Genomic DNA, 20,872 nt, shown 5'->3' on the forward strand with positions numbered 1-20,872 from the left:
CTGCATTAACAAAGTTTTAGGGGCAAGGACAGTTTTTTTCTCTGTGTTTGTGCAGCTCCTAGTGCAACATAAACAATAAGTTAATTAAAATAAATGCTTGTCTCATTTCTTTGCTAAGAAACGCAGTTCTTTATCTATTTTAACAGGAAGAGGAGGACTTCAAGGACAAGACGCTTGGTTATATAACTGATGATATTGTAAAAGTTAAAGATACTCTGAGTAACATCCCTGAGAGTGTGCTTGACTTCTTGAAGGAACTTCTTGAGTGTGCAAAGAAAGACTTTATCTCTTGGATCACAACCGTCATAAAAGGTGCACTTTAGACCAGTATTTAAAATCTAAGAAAGAATTTAGGGCCAATGGTGTAGCCCTTGCATGAGTTCATAAGTTCATAGTAGGTTGGAGATAGGTTTGTTATTGTAATGCATATGGTGAGTTTTCACATGTTTGAATTGTAACAGGGAAATTTTCAGCAATATTTTATAATTGGTCCTTCATTGTCAGATTATGTTAAAGATAATTCTGGAGTTCTATTCTCACATAAGTTCTGTGACTGTAGCTAGAAAAAAATCAAGATCTTTCTGAAGCAATTTCCTTCTTTTTTTGGTAAAGGAAACTAATAATGAGACTGTGAAACTCACTGCCACGGGAGTTGTTGCTGGACATTTATATATATAGTGAAGAACATTTGGACAGGCATTGGTTTGGGGTAGGGAATTATGAAATGGAGCAAAATATTTTTCTCCCACGTGTGTCATAAGGTGTTCAATAGCAGAGTGCTTTGTAAGGTCAGTAGGAAAGACGTTACACGTTGCACTTGTAAAGTTGCACTTTCTGAGCACCTTAACAGGTGAGCTGCCAGAGAAGGTGCCTGTACTGTTGGTAAAAAAACAGTGAGGAGTCCGGTGGCACCGTAAAGGCTAACAGATTTATTTGGGCATAAGCTTTCATGGGCAAAAAACCCCCATTGTCAGATTCATGGAGTGGAAGTCACAGATACAGACATAAATATACTGGCACATGAAAAGAAGGGAGTTACCTTACAAGTGGAGAACCAGTATTGACAAGGCCAATTCATTCAGGGTGGACGTGACCCACTTCCAATAGTTGATGAAGAGGTGTCAATACCAATAATGGGATATATGCCATCATGTGCCAGCAATGCTCCTCTGCCATGTACATTGGCCAAACCGAGCAGTCGCTACATAAAAGAATAAATGGACACAAGTCAGACCTCGGGAATGGAAACATACAAAAACCAGTAGGGAAACACTTCAGTCTCCTTGGACACTCAGTAACAGATTTAAAAGTAGCCATCCTTCAACAAAAAAACCATCAGAAACAGACTTCAAAGAGAAACTGCAGAGCTGCAATTCATTTGCAAACTTAACACCATTAATTTGGACTTAAATGGGGACTGGGAGTGGCTGGCTCATTACAAAAGCAACTTTCCCTCTCTTGGTTTTGACATGTCCTCATCAAGTGCCACCGGAAAAATCAGCTTCAAAACCCGGGAAAATCTTGATTTTTGGCAACAAAAAACTTGTGGTTGAAAACACAAAAATCTAAGAGATGGAAAAAAATCATTTTTCCAAGTTTCTGGTTTTGCAATCGAAAATAAAAAAATTCCGAGGAAAACAGAGACTTTCTACAAAAATTTTTTTTAGTCAAAAACATATTTTTATTTCTAAAAAAAGTTGTGATGGAAAATTTCTGACCACTCCTAGATCTGAGATTTTATTCATTTGCTTTAATTGGCATATCCAAATGGAGCAAGAACAGGGATTTTTCAGTGTTGGAGGGCAAAGACATTGCAGCTTTTGATTAAAACTATTTGTAGATTCTTGAGCATTCTTAGATTACTTGTTTCACACTCATTGGATTTTTTTTTCTTGCAGACAAAACGGAACTTCCTACATTTGTGGAGCTGGCGTCCATTTCTGCAGGAGAAAATGACATGGACATTGACAAAGTGACGTTCTTCCGAGACGCTGTCTCTGCCTCTGTGCCCATCTTATTCGACTTGACTCCCGAATCAGGATTTGAAGCTTTTTCCTCAGCTCTAAATCCCATCAGAGACGCTGTAGAAAATGATGATAAACTTCCAAAGAAGCTAGTAAGTTTTGCTGTTTTCTGCTCAAAATAAATATCTTAAAAGATACATTGTGACGTGATACTTGGTGGAATTTTAAAACAAGTAATGGCTGAACCTAGATGAAATTATTTCAAGGTGAGTGGATGCACAATTGGTTGAAAGATTGTACTCAAAAAGTAGTTATCAGTGGTTCACTGTCACACTGGGAGGACGTATCTAATGAGGTCCTGCAAGGACCGGCGCTAGGGGTTTGAGCAGACGGCAATTTCGCTGCCCCGCGTGCTCGTCCTGCGGCTCCGGTGGAGCTGCCGCAGTCGTGCCTGCGGGAGGTCCACTGGAGCCGTGCAAGGAACCGACCGTCCGCAGGCACGACTGCGCAGCTCCACCGGAGCCGCGGACCAGCGGGACCCTCTGCAGGCACCACTGCGGCAGCTCCACCGGAGCCGCCTGCCACCCCCTCCGGCAAAACAGCGCCCACCAATTATTCTGGCGCCCTAGGCGATTGCCTAGGCTGCCTAAATGGAAGCGCCGGCCCTGGGTCCTGCAGGTCCAGTACTAGTCAATATTTTAATTAATGACTTGCATAATGAAGTGGAGAGTGTGCTTATAAAATTTACGGATGATACCAAGCGGGGAGGGGCTGCAAGTGCTTTGGAGGGCAGGATTAGAATTCAAAACAACCTTGACGAATTGGAGAATTGGTCTGAAATTAACAAGATGAAGTTCAGTGAAGGCAAGAGCAAAGTACAGCACTTAGGAAGGAAAAATCAAATGCGCAACTGTAAAGTGGGGAGTAGCTGGCAAGGTGGAGCACTGCTGAAAAGGATCTGGGGGTTGTAAGGAATCACAAACTGAGTGTGAGTCAACAATGTGATGCAGTTGGAAAAAAGGCTAATATTCAGGGGTGTATTAACAGGAGTGGTGTATGTAAGACATGGGAGGTAATTGTCTTGCTCTGCCCGGGGCTGGTGAGGCCTCAACTGGATTACTGTGTCCAGTTCTCAGCACCACACTTTAGGAGAGATGTGGACAAACGAGAGAGAGCCCAGAGGACAGCAACAAAAATAACAAAAGGGTTAGAAAACCTGACCTGTGAGGAAAGGTTTAAAAAAACATGGGCATGTTTAATCTTGAGAAAATAAGATTGAGAGGGAACCTGGTGGTCTTCAGATATGTTATAAAGAGGACTGTAATCAACTGTCCTCCACGTCTGCTGGAGGTAGGACAAGAAGTAATGGGCGTAATCTGCAGCAAGGAAGATTTAGGTTAGATATTAGGAAAAGCTTTCTAGTTACAAGGATATTTAAGCTCTGGAATAGGCTTCCAAGGGAGCTCATCTTTGGAGGATGGAGCAGGTTGAGCAAACATTTGTCAGGGATGGTCCTGCCTTGGGACAGGAGGCTGGACTTTATGAACCCTTGAGGTCCCTTCCAGCCTTACATTTCTCTGATTCTATCAAGTCCTGGGGTAAAATTTTCAGAAATGTGTCATTGACTTAGGAGCCTGTCACATTTTTAGAAGTGATTTAGGCACTTAGGAGCCTAATGCCTTATTGAAATTCAATTAATGCATCTGGCATGTAAATATCTTGCAACGCTGGCTAAAACAGTGCCATGCGAACACCTGTTCTCACTTTCAGGTGACATTGTAAACAACAAGCGGGCAACATTATCTCCTGCAAATGTAAACACACTTGATTGTCTGAACAATTGACTGAACAAGAAGTAGGACTGAGTAGAGTTGTAGGCTCTAAAGTTTTACTTTTATTTTTGAATGCAGTTATATTTTTGTACATAATTCTACATTTGTAAGTTCAGCTTTCATGATAAAGGATTGCATTTCAGTACTTGCATTAGGTGAATTGAAGAAAAGTATTTCTTTTGTTTTTTACAGTGCAAATATTTGTAATGAAAAATAAATATGAAGTGAGCACTGTACACTTTCTATTCTGTGTTGTAACTGAAATCAATATATTTAAAAATGTAGAAAACATCCAGAATATTAAAAAGTGGTATTTTATTATTGTTTAACAGCGTGATTAATCATGATTAATTTTTGAATTGCTTGACAGACCTAATAGAAATAACATGCATGCATCTTGTCATCCCTCAAAGGAGTTTCCCAGACACTTTAATTTAAACAGACTGGATTAGAAACAAACAAAAAAATAAGTTTATTAACTACAAAGAGATTTTAAAAAGTACAAGTAATAAAGCATAAAAGTCAGAAATGGTTATGAGAATAATAAAGATAAAAACGCTACTAGTGCTTAACATAATAAATTGTGTTAAATTCAAATCAAACTTTTTTTACCACAGGCTGTCAGCAGAATTACTGACCAAACTTCTTAGGTCAGGCCCCTTTTCCAGTTCAATGGCTGCTTCCTTTGTCCTTTCTGGTGCAGTGAATCGATGGGGAGGGGGCAAGGGGTGTCTTGGGGTGCTTGTCCCTTCTTTTTATAGTGGCAGTCCCCTTCCTGAGAAACATTTCCAGCAGAGATTCAGGAGACAGAGAGTCTATGGAGAAGGATGTTCCCTGCTTTTTTCCCCTCACCTGTTTGAGGTTTTTATGCCTACCCTTCCTGCTTGATGACTCTCTTTACCGCTGAAATGCAAATTAAACAGAGCACCCATTCCTTTGTTTGAGACAGGCCTATTTGCCAACTTCTGCTGTACTTTGGAATGTATTAATAACATTATATAATGAAATCTTGTAACTTCACATACAGTGTTGCCACACATATTTATTAGGATAATATTGACCTGCAAATTATGAGTTTTCAGATGATACATTGCAAGACATCCTTTGCAGAAAGATTATTACAATTACAAAAAGTGGAATGCACACAATAGGATCATTGGAGGTGCGCGGCAGGAGGAGCGTCTTTATTTTTTCTTTTGGCAGTTCAGGCGGAAGTCTGAGGTGGGGTTTGTTTTTTTTCCGCTTTGGCAAAAATGGTAGAGCCAGCGTGGCAGGGGGTGTGTGCTGAAATTTTTTTTACTGATGGGGTGTCCAATCAAAAAAGTTTGGAGACTACTGGTGTAGAGTATGGACATGGGTATATTCTGTCACAGTGACAAAAAATGTTCAATTTTGGTTTGAATTGAACTGAACTGAATTTGTATTTGGATTTTTCAGTTTGCTGCCCCTTCCTCCTCTCTTAACCAAATAAAAAAAAATCAATTGTTCATTCAGCTCTAGACCTAAGTGCTTAAGTCTCTTTTGAAAATAGCCCTTAGGCGTTTGGTCCCTTGAAAATGATACCCTTGCTCACCACACAGTTTTTGTTCTGTAAAATTGTTTCGATCACGGGTGTGATTTTTTTTTTAGCCAAAATATTTAACTCAGCATAGCCCCTAGCATGGACATAGATATACTGGTGCTCTACACTTATTCCCCTTCCAATACAGAAATAACTATGCTGGTATAATCACAATTACATCAATTTTACTGTATCCTCACTAGGAGAGTGGTAGGTTTAATGTGGTCATCTTTTTTTTTTTTAAATGACATGCTGAAAAGAGAAAACGTTGGAAGAGAGTTAAGCTGAGGTGAGGGAAAAAGAGGAGTGCAATAGTTATATATAATGTTACCTCAGTATTCCTCTAGCCCCTCACCCCAAATGTGTTTCTGTCTATCATTTGTGCCCTTCAGAACTCCTATGTGCCATCACTTCCTTTGCCATTTTTGCCAACGGAAATGATACTAACTCTTTCTCTCAGGGAGGTTGTGATGGGAGCAAACACTATAGCGATTGGGTACTATAGGTATCTCAGCAAGCGATGCTATAGCATTCTGGTGTGTGTAGCTTTATTCCTTCTTCTAAAACTAATACATTATTTTTTTTTAATAGAAAGATTCCTGTCACAACAGAGAATGGCTGCAAATGGTCCATGATTGTCATGGGTCTGTGGAGCGCTCCTCAATGTCTCAGGCCAGAGCCATCAATGGTGACGGGATTTTTATCATCTCCACACCTCAGAAATTCAAGGTAAAAGTTCAGCCGCATTTAATACAAGGGCCCACATTTTCAAAGTGACTTTGGCTGCCAAAATTGAGCTACTTGAAAGAGGCCTAGTTTTCAAGGGTGGGGACTGTCGTATATTAAAAGCTCTGTTAAAGTGGGAGTCTGTCACTTTAAAAGTTAAGTTTTTCTGATCCTGCTTGCAGGCTCTAGGGAAACATGTAATCAGAGTCAGTCTGGAAAGAGCCAGCCTGAAGCAAGGTGGAGTGAGTTGTGCCTCTCTGCTTTAGGGAGCAGCCTGTTCTCTCTCTCTCTCTCTCTCTCTGTTGGGATCCTTGCGTGTTATTGTTATGAATTCTAAGAAATAAAGTAGTGTCATGATGCAAACTTCCAGCATGAGTACTTTGTATATTTATTTAACTTCTCTGTGTGTGCCATGAACATAACAGGAGCTCAGCACTGTCTGAAAATTGCCTCTTTTAAAAGGAGCCACACTGGGCCCCCAAAATCACTAGTCACTGAGTCTATGGACTTAAAATCATTCCTTTTCCCCATTCAGGCCTGGTTCGTACTAGAAGCTCGAGACCCAAGATTTGGAATCTGGCCATGATTTTCAAAAGCGACAAACAATTTTGAATATCCAGTTGAAAGCACCGTAACAATGGGTGCTCAGATATGTCTGAAAATCGGACTCCTTTAAGATGTTTCAAGTTGGTCTCAAAAAATCATAGCACCCCAAATAATTCATTTTGCTTCTGCATATCTTTGGTCCTCTGTGCATAACACCTTAAAAGATCTAGAATGAATCTTCCACTTTTACTGTCTTGTACAGGTGAAATGAAATAAGTAGATTTCTAAGATTAAAACCTTGCAGAATAACAGATTCTGAAATGCTTTGTATTGGCCATGATGGGCGCACATGTTGGTCCCACAGAATAAAGATACAGCAGCATTTATCTTTCTTAACTCTGTTTTCCCTCCAGCCTTCTCTCGATAACTGCATTTCACTGCAACTGCCAGGGGATGTCGCAGAAAAGGCTGCTCAAGGAGACCAGACAGACAAGACGGACTCTAGAACGTACAGCCTGGCTCAGCTCACCGAGCTGCAGAACAAGCTCATGCTGATAGCCGCAAAGGCTGAGCAGGGCAGAGAAGAGGTGAACAGGTTCCTGGAGGTAAATGCCGATCTCTGCATTAACGAGGAAATGTGACTTTTTGTACTCCTTTATTATTGTGCTTCCTTTTGATGGGAAGTGCCGTCTCTCTAGCAACATGCCTTCCTGTTCCAGAACTGATGTTTTGGAGGAGACTGTCTCATGTCTTTAGTTCAGTGTTAGGAGGCCAAGGTAGGAACTGGAATTTCCATTCCATGGGAAATTCTGATATTTTGACATCTATTTTCATTCCAAATAGAAACAAAAACAATAACAAAAAAGGAAATATCAGATTTAATTAATATTTTGAAAACACAAACTCAGAATTGCCATAGACCAGGTGCAGCTCTGAGATTGCAAGCAGGAAATTTGGAGAACTTGGGGGGAGGGCTAGGTGGGAAGTAATTTTCCCATCTTTAGAGAATTATTTAAATGTTGAAAAATTTTCCCTACAGGAATTGGGACAAAAAGTCCAAATGTCAAAATTTTTTACTAACTGAAAATCCAAAGCATTTTTTAAGTTCAGTCTTGCAATTGTCAAAACAATTTGTTCTGATTTTTCATTTTCATTTTTTTTAGTGTAAATTAAGTTAAATTTCAAAACAAAAAGTCTTTTTGAAGTAAAAAATTGGAACTTTTTGTTTCAAAAATATAAAAATGGGATGTTTCAATAATTTTGAACATTTTTTCTCTACGTTTTTTGAGTTAGGAAATTTGTCATAACCATCTCTGTTTTGTGAACAGTTTTGATTTTGGAAAATTGGCATTTTTAGTGAAAAAATATTTTGTCAAAAAATTGCTTACCTGCTTTCTTGAAAGGTCTCAGCATTTATTTCTAGGTGCAGGGCAGCTGAACTGTGGAGCCCAATGTGATGAGATCCCCAGGGTGCAGCCTGGGACTGTGGGACAACTGAGTCCCTTTGACTCTACAGCCTGGGCTGTTTCTTACAATGCTTTGCTGGAACAAGCAGCAAACCCCTCTAGGTGCTGTTATCACTCAGCACAATCGCATGTGGAACCCCACAGCCAGCTAGATTGCATGAATGCTCCCAGAGCCACTCATGAATCACACACAGAAAGGCACCGGCTGAATCTCCCCAGCTCCCAGCCTTGCACCTCAGGAATATATCGTCGAGACGATCAGTGCATTTACCAAACCAAATGTCTTTATTAATTATCTGGATATAGGAATAGAGAGCATGTTGATCAAATTTGCAGATGACACAAAGCTGAGGGGACTGCCAATACTTTGAAGGATAGATTCAGAGGGATCTTGATAAATTGGAGAACTGGGTTATAGACAACCAAATGAAATTCAACAAAGACAAACTTAAGGATCTATACTTAGGATAGAAAAAACAAATGCAAAAATACAGAATGGAGGATAACTGGCTTGGCAGCAGCACTGCTAAGAATCTGGGAGTTGTGGTGGATCACAACCTCAACATGTGAAGCTATTGCAAAAAAGCAAAGGCAATCTTGGGTTGCATTAACAGAGGCGTAGCATGCAACTCACAGGAGGTGATCGTACCGCTCTACTCGGTGCTGGTTAGGCCTCAGCTGGAATTCTGTATCTAGTTTTGGTCACCAATGTATAGAAAGGACATGGAGAAACTGGAAAGGATCTGGAGGTGAGTGATAAAGATGATCACAGGAATGGAATGCAAGTCGCACGAGCAAAGGCTGAAGGAACTGGGTATGTTTAGTTTGGAAAATAAGAGATTAAGGGAGGTTATGATAGTGCTCTTCAAATACTTAGAAGGCTGAAGTAAAAAAGATGGAGAAAGTTGTTTTCTCTTGTCACAGAGGACAGAACAAGAGGAAAAGGATTCAAGTTACAGCATAGCGGTTTTAGATTAAATCTCAGGAAAAACCTTCCTAGCTGTAAGAGCAGTAGGAAAATGGAACAGACTGCCTAGGGAGGCTGTGGAAGTGCCTTCACTAGAGGTTTTCAAAAGGAGGCTGGAGCCAGCTGCCTTGGGTGGCTTAGACACAACAAACCCTGCATCTTGACAGGGGGTTAGAGTAGATGATGCCTGTGATCCCTTCTATCCCTATGATTCTATGATTCTAGGCAAAAGGAAATTATTAACATCAGATCCTTTCACCTTAAAGAGCAGTGTGAGAATTGTGAATCTGTGGAAACAGCTAAAGTTCTGAAATGCCTCCCCCGCCTTGTAGCGTAAGCTTTTGCGAGCTGGAGGCTCGTCAGCATGACAGACTAGCATGTTCTCTTCTGACTTGTCCCCTCTGCAGTTCATGCTGCTTATATTTGGCGATGTTCAGCCTTTTGCCCAGAGAAGCTCTCTAAGTTCTACCTGACTGTAAAGACCATGGAGGTTCATGGCTGCTCTCACAATTTGCCCCACCTCTTTCTGTCAGCGGCATGTTTTTCCCATTGATGGTGATTGTCATTAAGAGTTCTTAGGTCTAGTTCAGTATTATCCATCCGTCTTCTCCTTGGTCAGACACCATACGATGTCCTTCCAAGAGATGTTTAGCTGGTCTGTCTCCTGTCATCCTAACTACATGCACAGCCCACTGATCTATTTCCCAGCCATCTGATTTCTTGCCGGGCTGTCATGTGTATTTGCCATATTTTGGAGTGCTCCTGGCCTATATAAGCTCAAAACATTCCATGTTCCTAGCATCCACTCCTTCCATCACTGAGGTCATTTATCCATATCCTCGTCAGTTGTTTCAGAAGAGTAGCCTTGTTAGTCTGTTTCAGCAAAGCAATGAAGAGTCCTGTGGCACTTTAAGTCTAACAAATTTATTTGGGCATGAGCTTTCCTGGGCTGGAACCCATTTCGTCAGATGCATGAAGTGGAAACTTCAGTTTGGCAGGTGTATATATTTGCATGCAAAGATGGGTATGTCATATTACTATGCGGAGGACCAGTGCTAACGAGGTCAATTCAGTCAGGGTGGATTTGGCCCACTCCTAACAGCTGATGACAAGGTGTGAATACCAAAAAAGGGAAAATTACTTTTTGTAATGAGCTAGAGTAAAGTGATTTTCCCTCTTTTCATATTCCCAGTTTCTCATCAACTGTTAGGAGTGGGCCACATCCACCAGCCCACAAAAGCTTATGCCCAAATGAATTTGTTAGTCTTTAAGGTGCCACAGGACTCCTCGTTATCATCATTTGTGTTTTTCCCAGGTTTATCTGAGAAATCCTTAACAGATGTACTTTATATGGGATAAAATTGTTAGCCTTACTCCAACCCCCAACATGGACACCAATGGATTGCTCCTTGATCTGGCACTTATCCTATCTAGTGTGGGAAACTGTTGGTAGCAAAGCTACTGCTGACTCAGCTCTCAGGGTCATGAGCACTCAAGCCCCTCCACCACGTCAGTCTGTAGGAAGGGGCAGAGAAACCTCCTGTTTTTAAATAAAATCCAAGCCTGAGAAATTCTTCCCTCAACCATGTATTCGTATTGCCAAGCTCTATTCTTCACCCATGCAGGGCTCACCTGTTCACTGGGGATGGGCCAGGGTGGCACGCTCCCTGACAGTTCCCCAATACCCCCTCTTAGGTAGGGCACATGTCTTAGCATTGCCTCATGCATGGCGTAGTTTGATACAGGCAAGCAAAAAGCATGGCATAACTTTGTTCGGACCTGCCTCCTCCTGTTAAACCAGCCATCCCAACTTTTCTTCTTTTAATCCTGCATTCTCTTGGTCTCAGTTACACATTGTGGCAATGAATGAAAAATGGCGGCATTTAAGCACCTTAAGAAAGGGAGAGACGTTTTTATTCAGTTCCATTGACGTCAGTGGCAGCTGTGTTGGGTTTGATCAACAAAGCACTAAGGCTGTGCTTGTCAGAAGGGCTCACAAGAGCTATATGAATGACTGATTTTTATTTTTTTTTAATTTTCAGCCCACCAAAAAGTTGAAGAAAAATTTGTTTTGGGTCGAACCAAATATTTTGATTCACCCAAAATTAAACATGTCATTTTATTTTTGAGCTTTCAAATGTTTTCTGAGTTTTTAAAATAAAGTTGAATTTGAAAACAAAAAGTTGTTTTGAATTGAAAAATAGAAAAGTTTCATTTAGAAAATATCTAAACAAAATGTTTCAAATTTTTTGGAATTCACTTTTAGGGTTTTTTTGTTGGGGGATTGACCAAAACAATGTGACATGAATTCTTGGAAGGTTTTAGTTGACCACCAAATGCTTTTTTTGGTGAAAAAGCTTCAGCCAAAATGTTTCTTTTTCCACCTCTAGTTGTCACTAACTCAGTTGTGTAGTCCATGCTCAGCACCTACCACAATCAGGCCCTAAAAGGTTGGGTCTTGGCTACCTTAGAAGTGTAGTAGTGCTGTGTTGAGATCAGCAGAGATTCTTGAGTGGAGCTGGTGGGAAAATAATTTTTTCCCTATGGAAAATTTCAACAAAAATGGGAGGCGATTGTTTTCATTGAAAATTGCTAGAGAAAAGTTTGTCTTTTTGGTGAAAAATCCAAAATTTTCTGCTGAAAAACCCAAATATTTTGATTCTGAAATAATATATAGCACTTTTAATCAGTAGATCTTAAAGAATTCACAGTTTTTAATGTATTTATCCTCTTAACTCTCCCGTGAGGCAGTGCAGTTATCCCAATTATTTAGAGGGGGAACTGAGAGGCTGAATGACTTGCCAAGGTCACACTGAAAGTTTGAGGTACACCAGGGAATTGAACCTGTTTTTTTAAGTCTTAGGCTAGTGCCCAAACTGCTGGACTATCCTTTTTCTCAAAATGCCAGGATACTGCCTCATGGGAGTTGTAGTTTGGCTGCCTCGTGTTCCCAATCTCCTCTGGCCACCCTTGTTGTACTACATCTCCCATGATGCACCATGGTCTCCACCCATGGCAAGGAGAAATGGTTGCATCATGGAAAATTGCTACCTGGTGAGGATCTTAGCCCAAAGAGGAGAATGGAGACATGATACAACAATTGAACTACGACTCCCATGAGGCACTATAGCAGGATATCCAAATAGAAACAATGTGATTTCCAGATTTTTAGTTTTTTGATGAAAAATCCACATATTCCACAGAAAGCAGGTCCTTTTCATGTTAGCATTCTGGTTACCTGATGTAAAAAGAGAGAGACTGGGTGTCCCAAGACGAATCCCCACTTAATCAAATGATTCAGATTATCCAAGTTAAGTTGTAAAGATCCTTAAAAGTGCCCTAATGATCCTGAAAACAAGCTATATTCAATAAATTCTACTTTCCCATTGTGTATTTGACACATCACAGATCCTGGAAAAAATTGAAATGGTTGGGAAGCTCTACTTGCAACTTCTCAGCATTGGCAACATCCTTTTCATAGACTGGAAAGCTGAAGTTTATTGTAACCCCAAACGCAAAGTAACAATCTACGCTGAGTTTGGAATAGCCGGAATCCTTGTTCAGAGCAACAAACCCGTCCTGGAAGAATTAGACGGCATTTGCAAAGTCATGGAGCATTGCCTTGTAGAGTGGAAGAAATATCTGGAGACTCAAAGGAACACTTATTACCATCTAAACATGTTCACTGCACGCCAACTCTTCTACTTGTGTAGCAAGTTAGCCCAACTGCATGAAGGACAAACAGACCCTCAGGTTCTCAATATGCTTTCTGTTTTCAAGCATGATGTTAAAGAAGAGGATATCAGAGAAGCATTAAAGAGAGCACTTGAAACTCCTGCAGAATCCGTTGATATATCAGAGAAAGATGATCAGTCCGTGTCCTGGAATGACTACGTTATTAAATTTCCTCAGCTCATCCAAGGTCTGGTTGAGTCTGGGTATGATGAATCAGTGGGTAAGGCAGCTCTCCAGAGTTATCTGCCAAACTCAGCCATCACAGAGCAAATGCTCATGGAATTTGCCTTAGACTACGCTGATGATGAGGAAAAGATTGAAGAGCTGAGCAAATTATATGATGAGCAGAGAGAAGCCTTTCTGCAGAAATCCATGAAGTTTAGAAACAGGAACAGAGATGTGGATCCATCCACCTTCCAAAGCCTTGCAAAAGATGAAGTGGCCACTTCCTTTGAGAGTTTGCCATCTATCCATGACAAGGTGAATTTGCTCTGGAACGCTTACTGTAGCAAGCTCACTGACCTGGTGTCAGACAAGTACATCAGCCTGGATGTTTTCGGTGAAATGCTGAAATACCTGACGTCTCCTGAAACCGCTGTCATTGAGAGGAATTTACCAGTGGGTTTGGAAGCAGGAAAGCCTTGCCTTGTCACATGTAAAGAAGAGCAGATGTTACCCTCCTTGCTGTCAGTCTATAGACACTCCAAGGGGGCACCTCTTCCAACGTATGATGAGGTGCTGGTCTGTACCCCTGAGACAGAAGAAGAAGACATTGAGCTGATTGTGAGGAGAGCTCTTTCTCCAGACCCCAGACACAAAAAGATCTATTGCTTGCTTGGTGCAGAAAAATTAGTTTACAAAGTCTCCAAGAACCTGGAGTCCCTCTTCTTCCACTTTGCACAATCTTGCAGCAATGCTAATTACAGGTTTCTTATCTTCTGTGACGCCAAAGCTCACAATTCTTATGTCATGACGGCCTTCGACACATACAAAGTCTCCTTTTCCTGTGATGCGGGAGCAGAAATTCAGAAATACCTGAAGACACATCTGAGAGTGCCCAGTGGGGTGGCACCCGTTGCTCACGTCTTTGAAGAGCCCTTTCAACAGAACGTGAAGTTTGTATTTTCACAGCGAGCTGGCATGGGTAGGTTTTAGTAGAGATTTAATCTGGATTATTATTATTCTGATAAATATGAATTGAATATAGATTAATGGCTAGATTGTGCTTAGCCCTTATGCACTGGGAGATAGAGGAGAATCAGTCTTCTCTGTCCTAGCCCCTTTCATGGTTCCCTAGAGAACATAGGGAACTGGTAGATCCATAGTCTAGCTAGAGGTGTAGCTATGGGCACACTTTCCCTGTGAGGCTCCTGCGTATCTTTTGACATTGTTAATCAAATAGGCTATTGGGTCCAGACTTGGCTCTGGGGCTGCAGGGGGTGGCTCAGGAGCCTGCTGAAGAGAATCTATATCAGAGTGGAGCAGAAAATCTGCCCTTAGTTTTAGCTTAGTTTATGATCTGGATTAAAGGGGTGGGGATTCAGAACCTGAACTGGTACCACAGTCACTGGGCCTTTACCATTTAGAAAGCTCATGTTACAGCAAGTTGTATCATCCCTGTCCTGTGGAGCAAAGGTGAGATTTCTCCAGTATAGAAACTTCTTTTAGCTCCCCAGCTGAAGAAAAATTATATAAAAAAAGACCAGATCTTCAGCCTGTGTACATGAGTGTAGCTCCACTCACTCCAGTGGCACCACACCTATTCACACCAGCTGGGGATCTGCACCATTGACTCCAGCTGATTTATGTCCATTTATACTAGCTGGGGATCTGGCCCATTGACGCCAATGGAGCTGTGGCTGATTTACACCAGCTGGGGATCTCGCCTTCTCTGATTCGGGTGAAGAAATGGAAACATAAAGGCAGAATATGAGGAGGCAGAGCACTGTAGAAATTGAATCTTGACCTTCTCTCTCATTTTAGGGAAGTCTTTGTTTGTAGCGAATACCACCAGAAAAGCCAAAGGCCGACCAGAGAATGCAGATCTGAGCCACAAAACCATTAGGCTGACAGAGTCGGAAATAGATTTTGGATTTCTCCTGGAGGAGCTTCGCTCACTGGAACAGAAACCAACGGAGGCTGGGCCCCGGATCTTCCATATTGACGTATCCCCTGTCGTAAGTAATCTTTACTGAGCACAATCTACATGCCATGATATTCAGTGAAGATGGATTCTCTCATTTAAAGTGTGAATGTGCCTTTCAGTGTCAGATAAGTAAACTCCTTCCACTGGTAGTTATGGAAAGCAGTTAGTACCAACCAATTTCTGTAACAAAGGGTTAAACTGTGAACAGGAGTGTCACAAAAATGTTGTTGTCTTTCCAGAAGTTTCACCGCACACCAAACTCTACCCACCCACTTGTGATGCCAGAAGAAGATGACGCTCCCAGTAGATTTTAACTCGAGATCGCTGTGCAATGTCCCAGCACCTGCTACTCTGTCACAATGCTTGCAAATCTCTGTGTTTCCATTGTCTTTGTCACTGGCACAGTGACAGCCGAGCATTTACTGTCACATCAGCAGGGAGATCACACAATGAGTCAAATCCTTGGATAGTGTAAATCGGTCTAGCTTGCTTCAAGTCAATTGCGCTATGCCTGTTTTACACCAGCTGAGGTTCTACCTGGGGTGTACTTTCGTGGAACATCTCTTCTCATTGCTTTCTTGGGTTTTCAATAACTTAGAAAGTTTAATAACAATGGGAAGCAATGAACAGTTGACATTTTGATGAAGCACAACTGACCAGCTCTGCATCTTTCTTGACAGGTCTCTAAGGGTCTTTACAAGTTACTGACTGAGCTGTGCATTCTGAGACACATCCAAAGTCCTGATGGCATGGTCTGGAAATGCAGAGTGTCCCATCTTTATTTGATTGAATACCTGGTGAGAGGAAAAGGCATAAGCAGCGCAAGAAAACAAGAGGTATTCTCCAAGTGATACTGAATGGCAGGTTTTTTCTGGAACCTAGCAATGTGCATGTGATAGTAGCATGTTAAAATTCAAAGTGAGAAGACCTTGATGGAGCTACAAATCTTTGGCCAGTATAGTACCGTCCAAAAATAGAGAAAAATGAGTGAGCTGTATAAAATCATTGCTGTTGGAGGAGACACATATTTTCAATATACTAGAGCAGTTTGGAAAATGGAATTTCCATCCTGTGGAAAAATCTGCTTTTTCAACTTTTTGTCCTAACTTTGGAAAGTTCTGATAAGTTTTGATTCAGAAATATCAAAATGAAAAATGGCAACATTTTTGACTGAAAGAAAATGTTCGGATGTCAAAAGGAATTTTTTTTCATTTTAACATTACTAATTCAAAACAATTTTTTGATATGTGATTCAAAACAAAAATGTTTTTTTTAATGGAAATTTGAAAAATGTAATCAAAATCGACACTTTCATGCAGAAAATTTCAGTGAAACCACATTTTCTGTCAGGAAATTTTTTCAGTCAAAAAATTTGGCCAACTCTAGTCAGTAACCAGAGGAGCATTAGATTGTCCACATTGTATATGTATAGGTTACAGTTAAGCAGCCTGCCTTGAATCTTGTGAAGCTGTTTATACCTATATGAATCTACCATTCTGATCTATAAAATGTTATACAAATGACAGCACAAGGTGCCAGCCAATGGAAAATCACACCCCGATATTGGTACTTAGCTTGTTTAGAGCATCAACTACACACAGAAGTGTGTAAGAGGCAAGACCATTGGACTATATTAGAGTAAGGCTTTTTTCATAGCAGGGTTTATAGTTTACCTAAAATTGGCTACTTCTCTCCTTTAAAGTCCTATGAGTGGGACACTGTCATCTAGGAAGATGAGATGGTATCATTTATATTTGAGGACTGGGTAAGTTACTTCAAAAATCTAAATTTGGCTGTATCAGTATGTGATTTGCCCTGTGTAACATGGTGCTACCTTATCCAAATTCTTTGTGCTCTGCTCATTAAGCCACATCCTCATGGATAATATAATCATCAATGTGTAGATGATTTCTTCAGTTTGTTTGGGTAACTTCAGTGTTTACAAAGCTTTAACTCCTTCTTATTTGGCTTTTAGATGAGCAGTGAAATGGAGCAAGCATTTCTAGGTCTCCTTCCAGCTGTGAAATGCATGTCACCAACAGAAGTACTAGAGATGCTTAAAAATAACAGTTCTGGAGCACCTGCTGAAGTGGAACAGCAACTACTGGACAGTGACATGTTCAGGGGTGATGCCTTCCAAAGGTCATACCAATACATCAGCAGATACCAGCGAAAAGCCAATCTTGACAGCTTCTGTTTCACCCCTGGGAAGGTTGAAGGGACCCAGGAAGAGTGTCTGAGTCTCTTGTTGGAGTCTTGTGGGAGAAAGAACCCTTCCTGGACTGAGCTCAGCAACTTCACGCGCTTCCTAAACCTCCAGCTGACGAAGTGTGAAACCTCAGTGTTCTGCAGCAGCGAATTAGTGAGAGAGGGATTTCAGGGGTTCAAGGCATTTGTGATAAAATTTATGATCACCATGTCCAAGGACTTTGCGTTGCCTTCCCTAGCCATGGCAGATGAAAGCTCACCCAGTGAAGAGGAGAAAATGGATGAGGACAGTGTATTGAGCAGGTACCAGTTAAGACGCAAGTGGGAGCAAGAGTCGCACCCCTACATAATTTTCCATGCTGACAACCATTCCATGGAGTTCTTGGGCTTCCATATCAATCGGAGTTTTGATGCTGTCGATGCACATTCACAGCAGGTTTTAGAGGAGAAGGTTATTGATCGACATTTATATCGCACCCTTGAGGCTCAGGAAGTCCCTTTTAATAAAAAGTTTGAAGATCTGTCCAGAGAAGAGCAGCTAGAAACTCTCTGCAGCGTATTTGGTGTGAGAAGCTCCCAAGACCCAGATGAATCCTACCAGCTGACCCTGGACAATACCTTGAAAATGCTGGCCATTCACCTGAGGTTCCAGTGTGGGATCCCCGTGATCGTCATGGGCGAAACAGGCTGCGGGAAGACCAAATTGGTGCAGTTTATGTGCAGCTTGCAAAGAGCAGGAAGAGATGTTCAGAATATGATGCTAGTGCGTGTCCATGGAGGCACCAGCTCCAAAATCATCCACCAGAAAGTCAAGGAAGCCATCGAGCTGGCGCGCGTCAATGAAGAGAGGTACAACATGGACACAGTGCTGTTCTTTGATGAAGCCAACACCACCGAAGCTGTGTTTGCAATTAAAGAGGTCCTATGTGACCAGAGTGTGAATGGAGAGCCAATCTCTACCACACGCTTAAAAGTGGTGGCTGCTTGCAACCCTTACAAAAGGCACACCAAGGAAACCATTGAGAAGCTAGAGAAAGCCGGCTTGGGGTACAGAGTTCGGAGTGAAGACACTCTAGAAAAGCTGGGCTTCATCCCTTTGAGGCAGCTGGTGTATCGGGTGCAGCCTCTTCCACCGAGCATGTTGCCTCTTGTCTGGGACTTTGGGGAACTAAATGAAAAGACTCAGAGTCTGTACATCAGGCAAATTGTTAAATCCATCGTGGAAGACAAGCTTCCCAAAGAGAACATGGATGTTTTTACCTCCGTCATTTCCACCTCCCAGAAGTTTTTAAGAGAAAAGAAAGAAGAATGCAGAATCGCCAGTCTCCGGGACATAGAGCGCTGCATGGGGGTGCTGCTGTGGTTTTATAACTTAAGAGACCTGCTTTTTCCTCTTATCAACAAAAAAAAGAGTGAGGCTCAACAGTCAAAGGACTATGACCCATCCATTCATGCCCTTGCAAAGGGGTGTGAGAAAGATCAGATATCTGCATTAAATGACGCACAAAGATCTCTGCTTCTTGCAGTTGGAGTTTGCTATTATGTATCTCTCGAGAGCCGCCAAGATTATCTGAAAGAGATAGCGAAATGCTTCTCTGTGCCTGAATCCCTGCTTCAGCTAGAGATTGTACTTTGCCAAGAGGTGTTCTTGGATAACCTCTCTGTTCCCAAGACAACAGCACGGAACGATGCCCTAAGGGAAAACATCTTCATGATGGTCATATGCATGGACCTGAGAGTGCCGCTGTTCCTTGTAGGGAAGCCAGGTAGCTCCAAATCCTTGTCTAAGACCATAGCTGCTGAGGCAATGCAGGGCAGAATGTCTAAAACAGATTTGTTCAAACGGTGCAAGCAGATCCAACTGGTGTCATTCCAGTGCAGCCCTCATTCCAAGCCTGAAGGAATCATCTCCACTTTCAAACAATGTGCACAGTTCCAAAGGGGCCAGAAACTGGAGGAGTTTGCCTCTGTGGTTATCTTGGATGAGATAGGCCTTGCAGAAGATTCACCTGAGATGCCTCTGAAGACACTGCACCCTCTTCTTGAAGATGGTTGCGTCGATGATGAAGTCCCAGAACCATACAAAAAAGTTGGTTTTGTTGGCATTTCGAACTGGGCCCTGGACCCTGCTAAAATGAACCGGGGCCTCCTTGTGTTCCGGACCGACCTCAACAAAGACGAGCTGGTGAAGACGGCCAAGGGAATCTGTGCTGATGAGATGCATGTTACCAAGATTGAGCATTTGTTCCCCTCCCTGGCTGACTTCTATTGTGAGGTGTTAAAGAAACAGTCCATGGAATTTTTTGGGCTCCGTGACTTCTACAGCCTCATCAAAATGATACTGTTCTATGCCAAGGATAGAAAAAGCATCTCTGAAGAGGAACAGCTCATTGCAAAAGCAATTCCAAGAAACTTTGGAGGTTTAAAAGATCTTAATCCTTTAGATCTGTTCAGAAACTACTCACCCATATCTCTGTCTTCCAACTTAGAAACCAGCCATACAGTTGATTTGTTACAGGAAAATTTAGACAAGAAACAGACTGGGTTTGTGTCTAGATACTTGTTGCTGTTAACAACAAACCACACAGCTTTCCAGATCATACAAATGATCAAACTCGTGGACATAGAGAACTGTGATATTATATTTGGCTCAGGGTTCCCACGGGACCAAGAATACTCGCAGGTGTGTCGGTCTGTTAACAGAGTGAAAATCTGCATGGAGACAGGCAGGCCTGTCATTCTCTTAAACATTCACAACCTCTACGAAAGCCTTTATGATGCGCTGAACCAGTGCTTCGTCAGGTTAGGAGGGAACTATTATGTTGACCTTGGCCTTGGAACTCACAGGGTTAAATGCCGCGTGAAGGAGGAGTTTAGGTTGATTGTGATTGAGGAGAAAAACGTGGTTTACACGCAGTTCCCCACCCCGCTGTTGAACAGGCTGGAGAAGCACTGCTTGGAGATGAACACCATTCTGCAGTGGCAGCAGAAGAGGCTGATGACACAGCTGAATAAGTGGGCCAAGTTGTTCGTCACCATCAAGAACACAGTTTTCTGCTGCACGAAGCTGGCAGACCTGGCTCTCCAGGAACGTGATGTTTTCATTGGTTTCAGTGATGACACTTCTGCCACTGTTGTTCTGCAGTGCTGGCCGAGTAGTTTTCAGGTGATTTGTCTGCCCGATGAAGAGTCGGTCCTCTCAGCTTCTAAAAGCAAACTCATCGAGTGTGCAACCCCTGATTCCATCCTGCGCCTCAAATATTCTCCGCTGAAGGATGTGGAGCAGATTCAGGACCTGTATTTTAGAAGGCAGAAGCACAATGGCCTGATTGACATTCTGTGGGGGGCAGTGAATCAAGAGTCAAATGCAGATGGCACCAGTGGACTGTGGCTGGAGGTGAGATGTTTTATTTCAGTGTTGTTATAATGGGCCTGATTCTCAGAGGTGGGGGCAACCAGAACTTCAGTTGATTTCCATGATAGCTGCATCTTACCAGGCTATCCCAACCTGGCCTAAGATCCTCCCTCTTTTTTCACTGACCCAAAGCCCAGAAAGTCAATGAGAGTCATTATTATTGTGTCCATCGCAAGGAAACTCATATGATCCACTAATGTTTGGGGTTGGTATGTCATGCTATGGTCTTGTCAAAACCCATACAGCATGTTTCTGGAGGGGACATGTTTCAGAACAGGGCTCTCTCCCCTCCCAGTCACAGCTGAC

At 42.0% G+C, this 20,872-nt stretch overlaps 1 protein-coding gene across 2 annotated transcripts in view; it reads left to right on the forward strand.

Moving 5' to 3' along the window:
• LOC115651382 (E3 ubiquitin-protein ligase RNF213-like) overlaps nucleotides 1-20,872 on the forward strand; it is a 170,080-nt gene that overhangs the window by 87,943 nt on the left and 61,265 nt on the right. For both annotated transcript variants that reach the window (XM_030562298.1, XM_030562299.1), the window contains 8 exons: nucleotides 147-312; nucleotides 1,899-2,116; nucleotides 5,949-6,086; nucleotides 7,043-7,234; nucleotides 12,471-13,941; nucleotides 14,781-14,974; nucleotides 15,624-15,779; nucleotides 16,919-20,548. In XM_030562298.1, coding sequence (XP_030418158.1) covers nucleotides 147-312; nucleotides 1,899-2,116; nucleotides 5,949-6,086; nucleotides 7,043-7,234; nucleotides 12,471-13,941; nucleotides 14,781-14,974; nucleotides 15,624-15,779; nucleotides 16,919-20,548 — 6,165 coding nt within the window. The remainder of the gene's footprint in view (nucleotides 1-146; nucleotides 313-1,898; nucleotides 2,117-5,948; nucleotides 6,087-7,042; nucleotides 7,235-12,470; nucleotides 13,942-14,780; nucleotides 14,975-15,623; nucleotides 15,780-16,918; nucleotides 20,549-20,872) is intronic.

Source organism: Gopherus evgoodei, chromosome 4 (genome assembly GCF_007399415.2).
Source record: "Gopherus evgoodei ecotype Sinaloan lineage chromosome 4, rGopEvg1_v1.p, whole genome shotgun sequence".
NCBI classification, from domain to species: domain Eukaryota; kingdom Metazoa; phylum Chordata; order Testudines; family Testudinidae; genus Gopherus; species Gopherus evgoodei.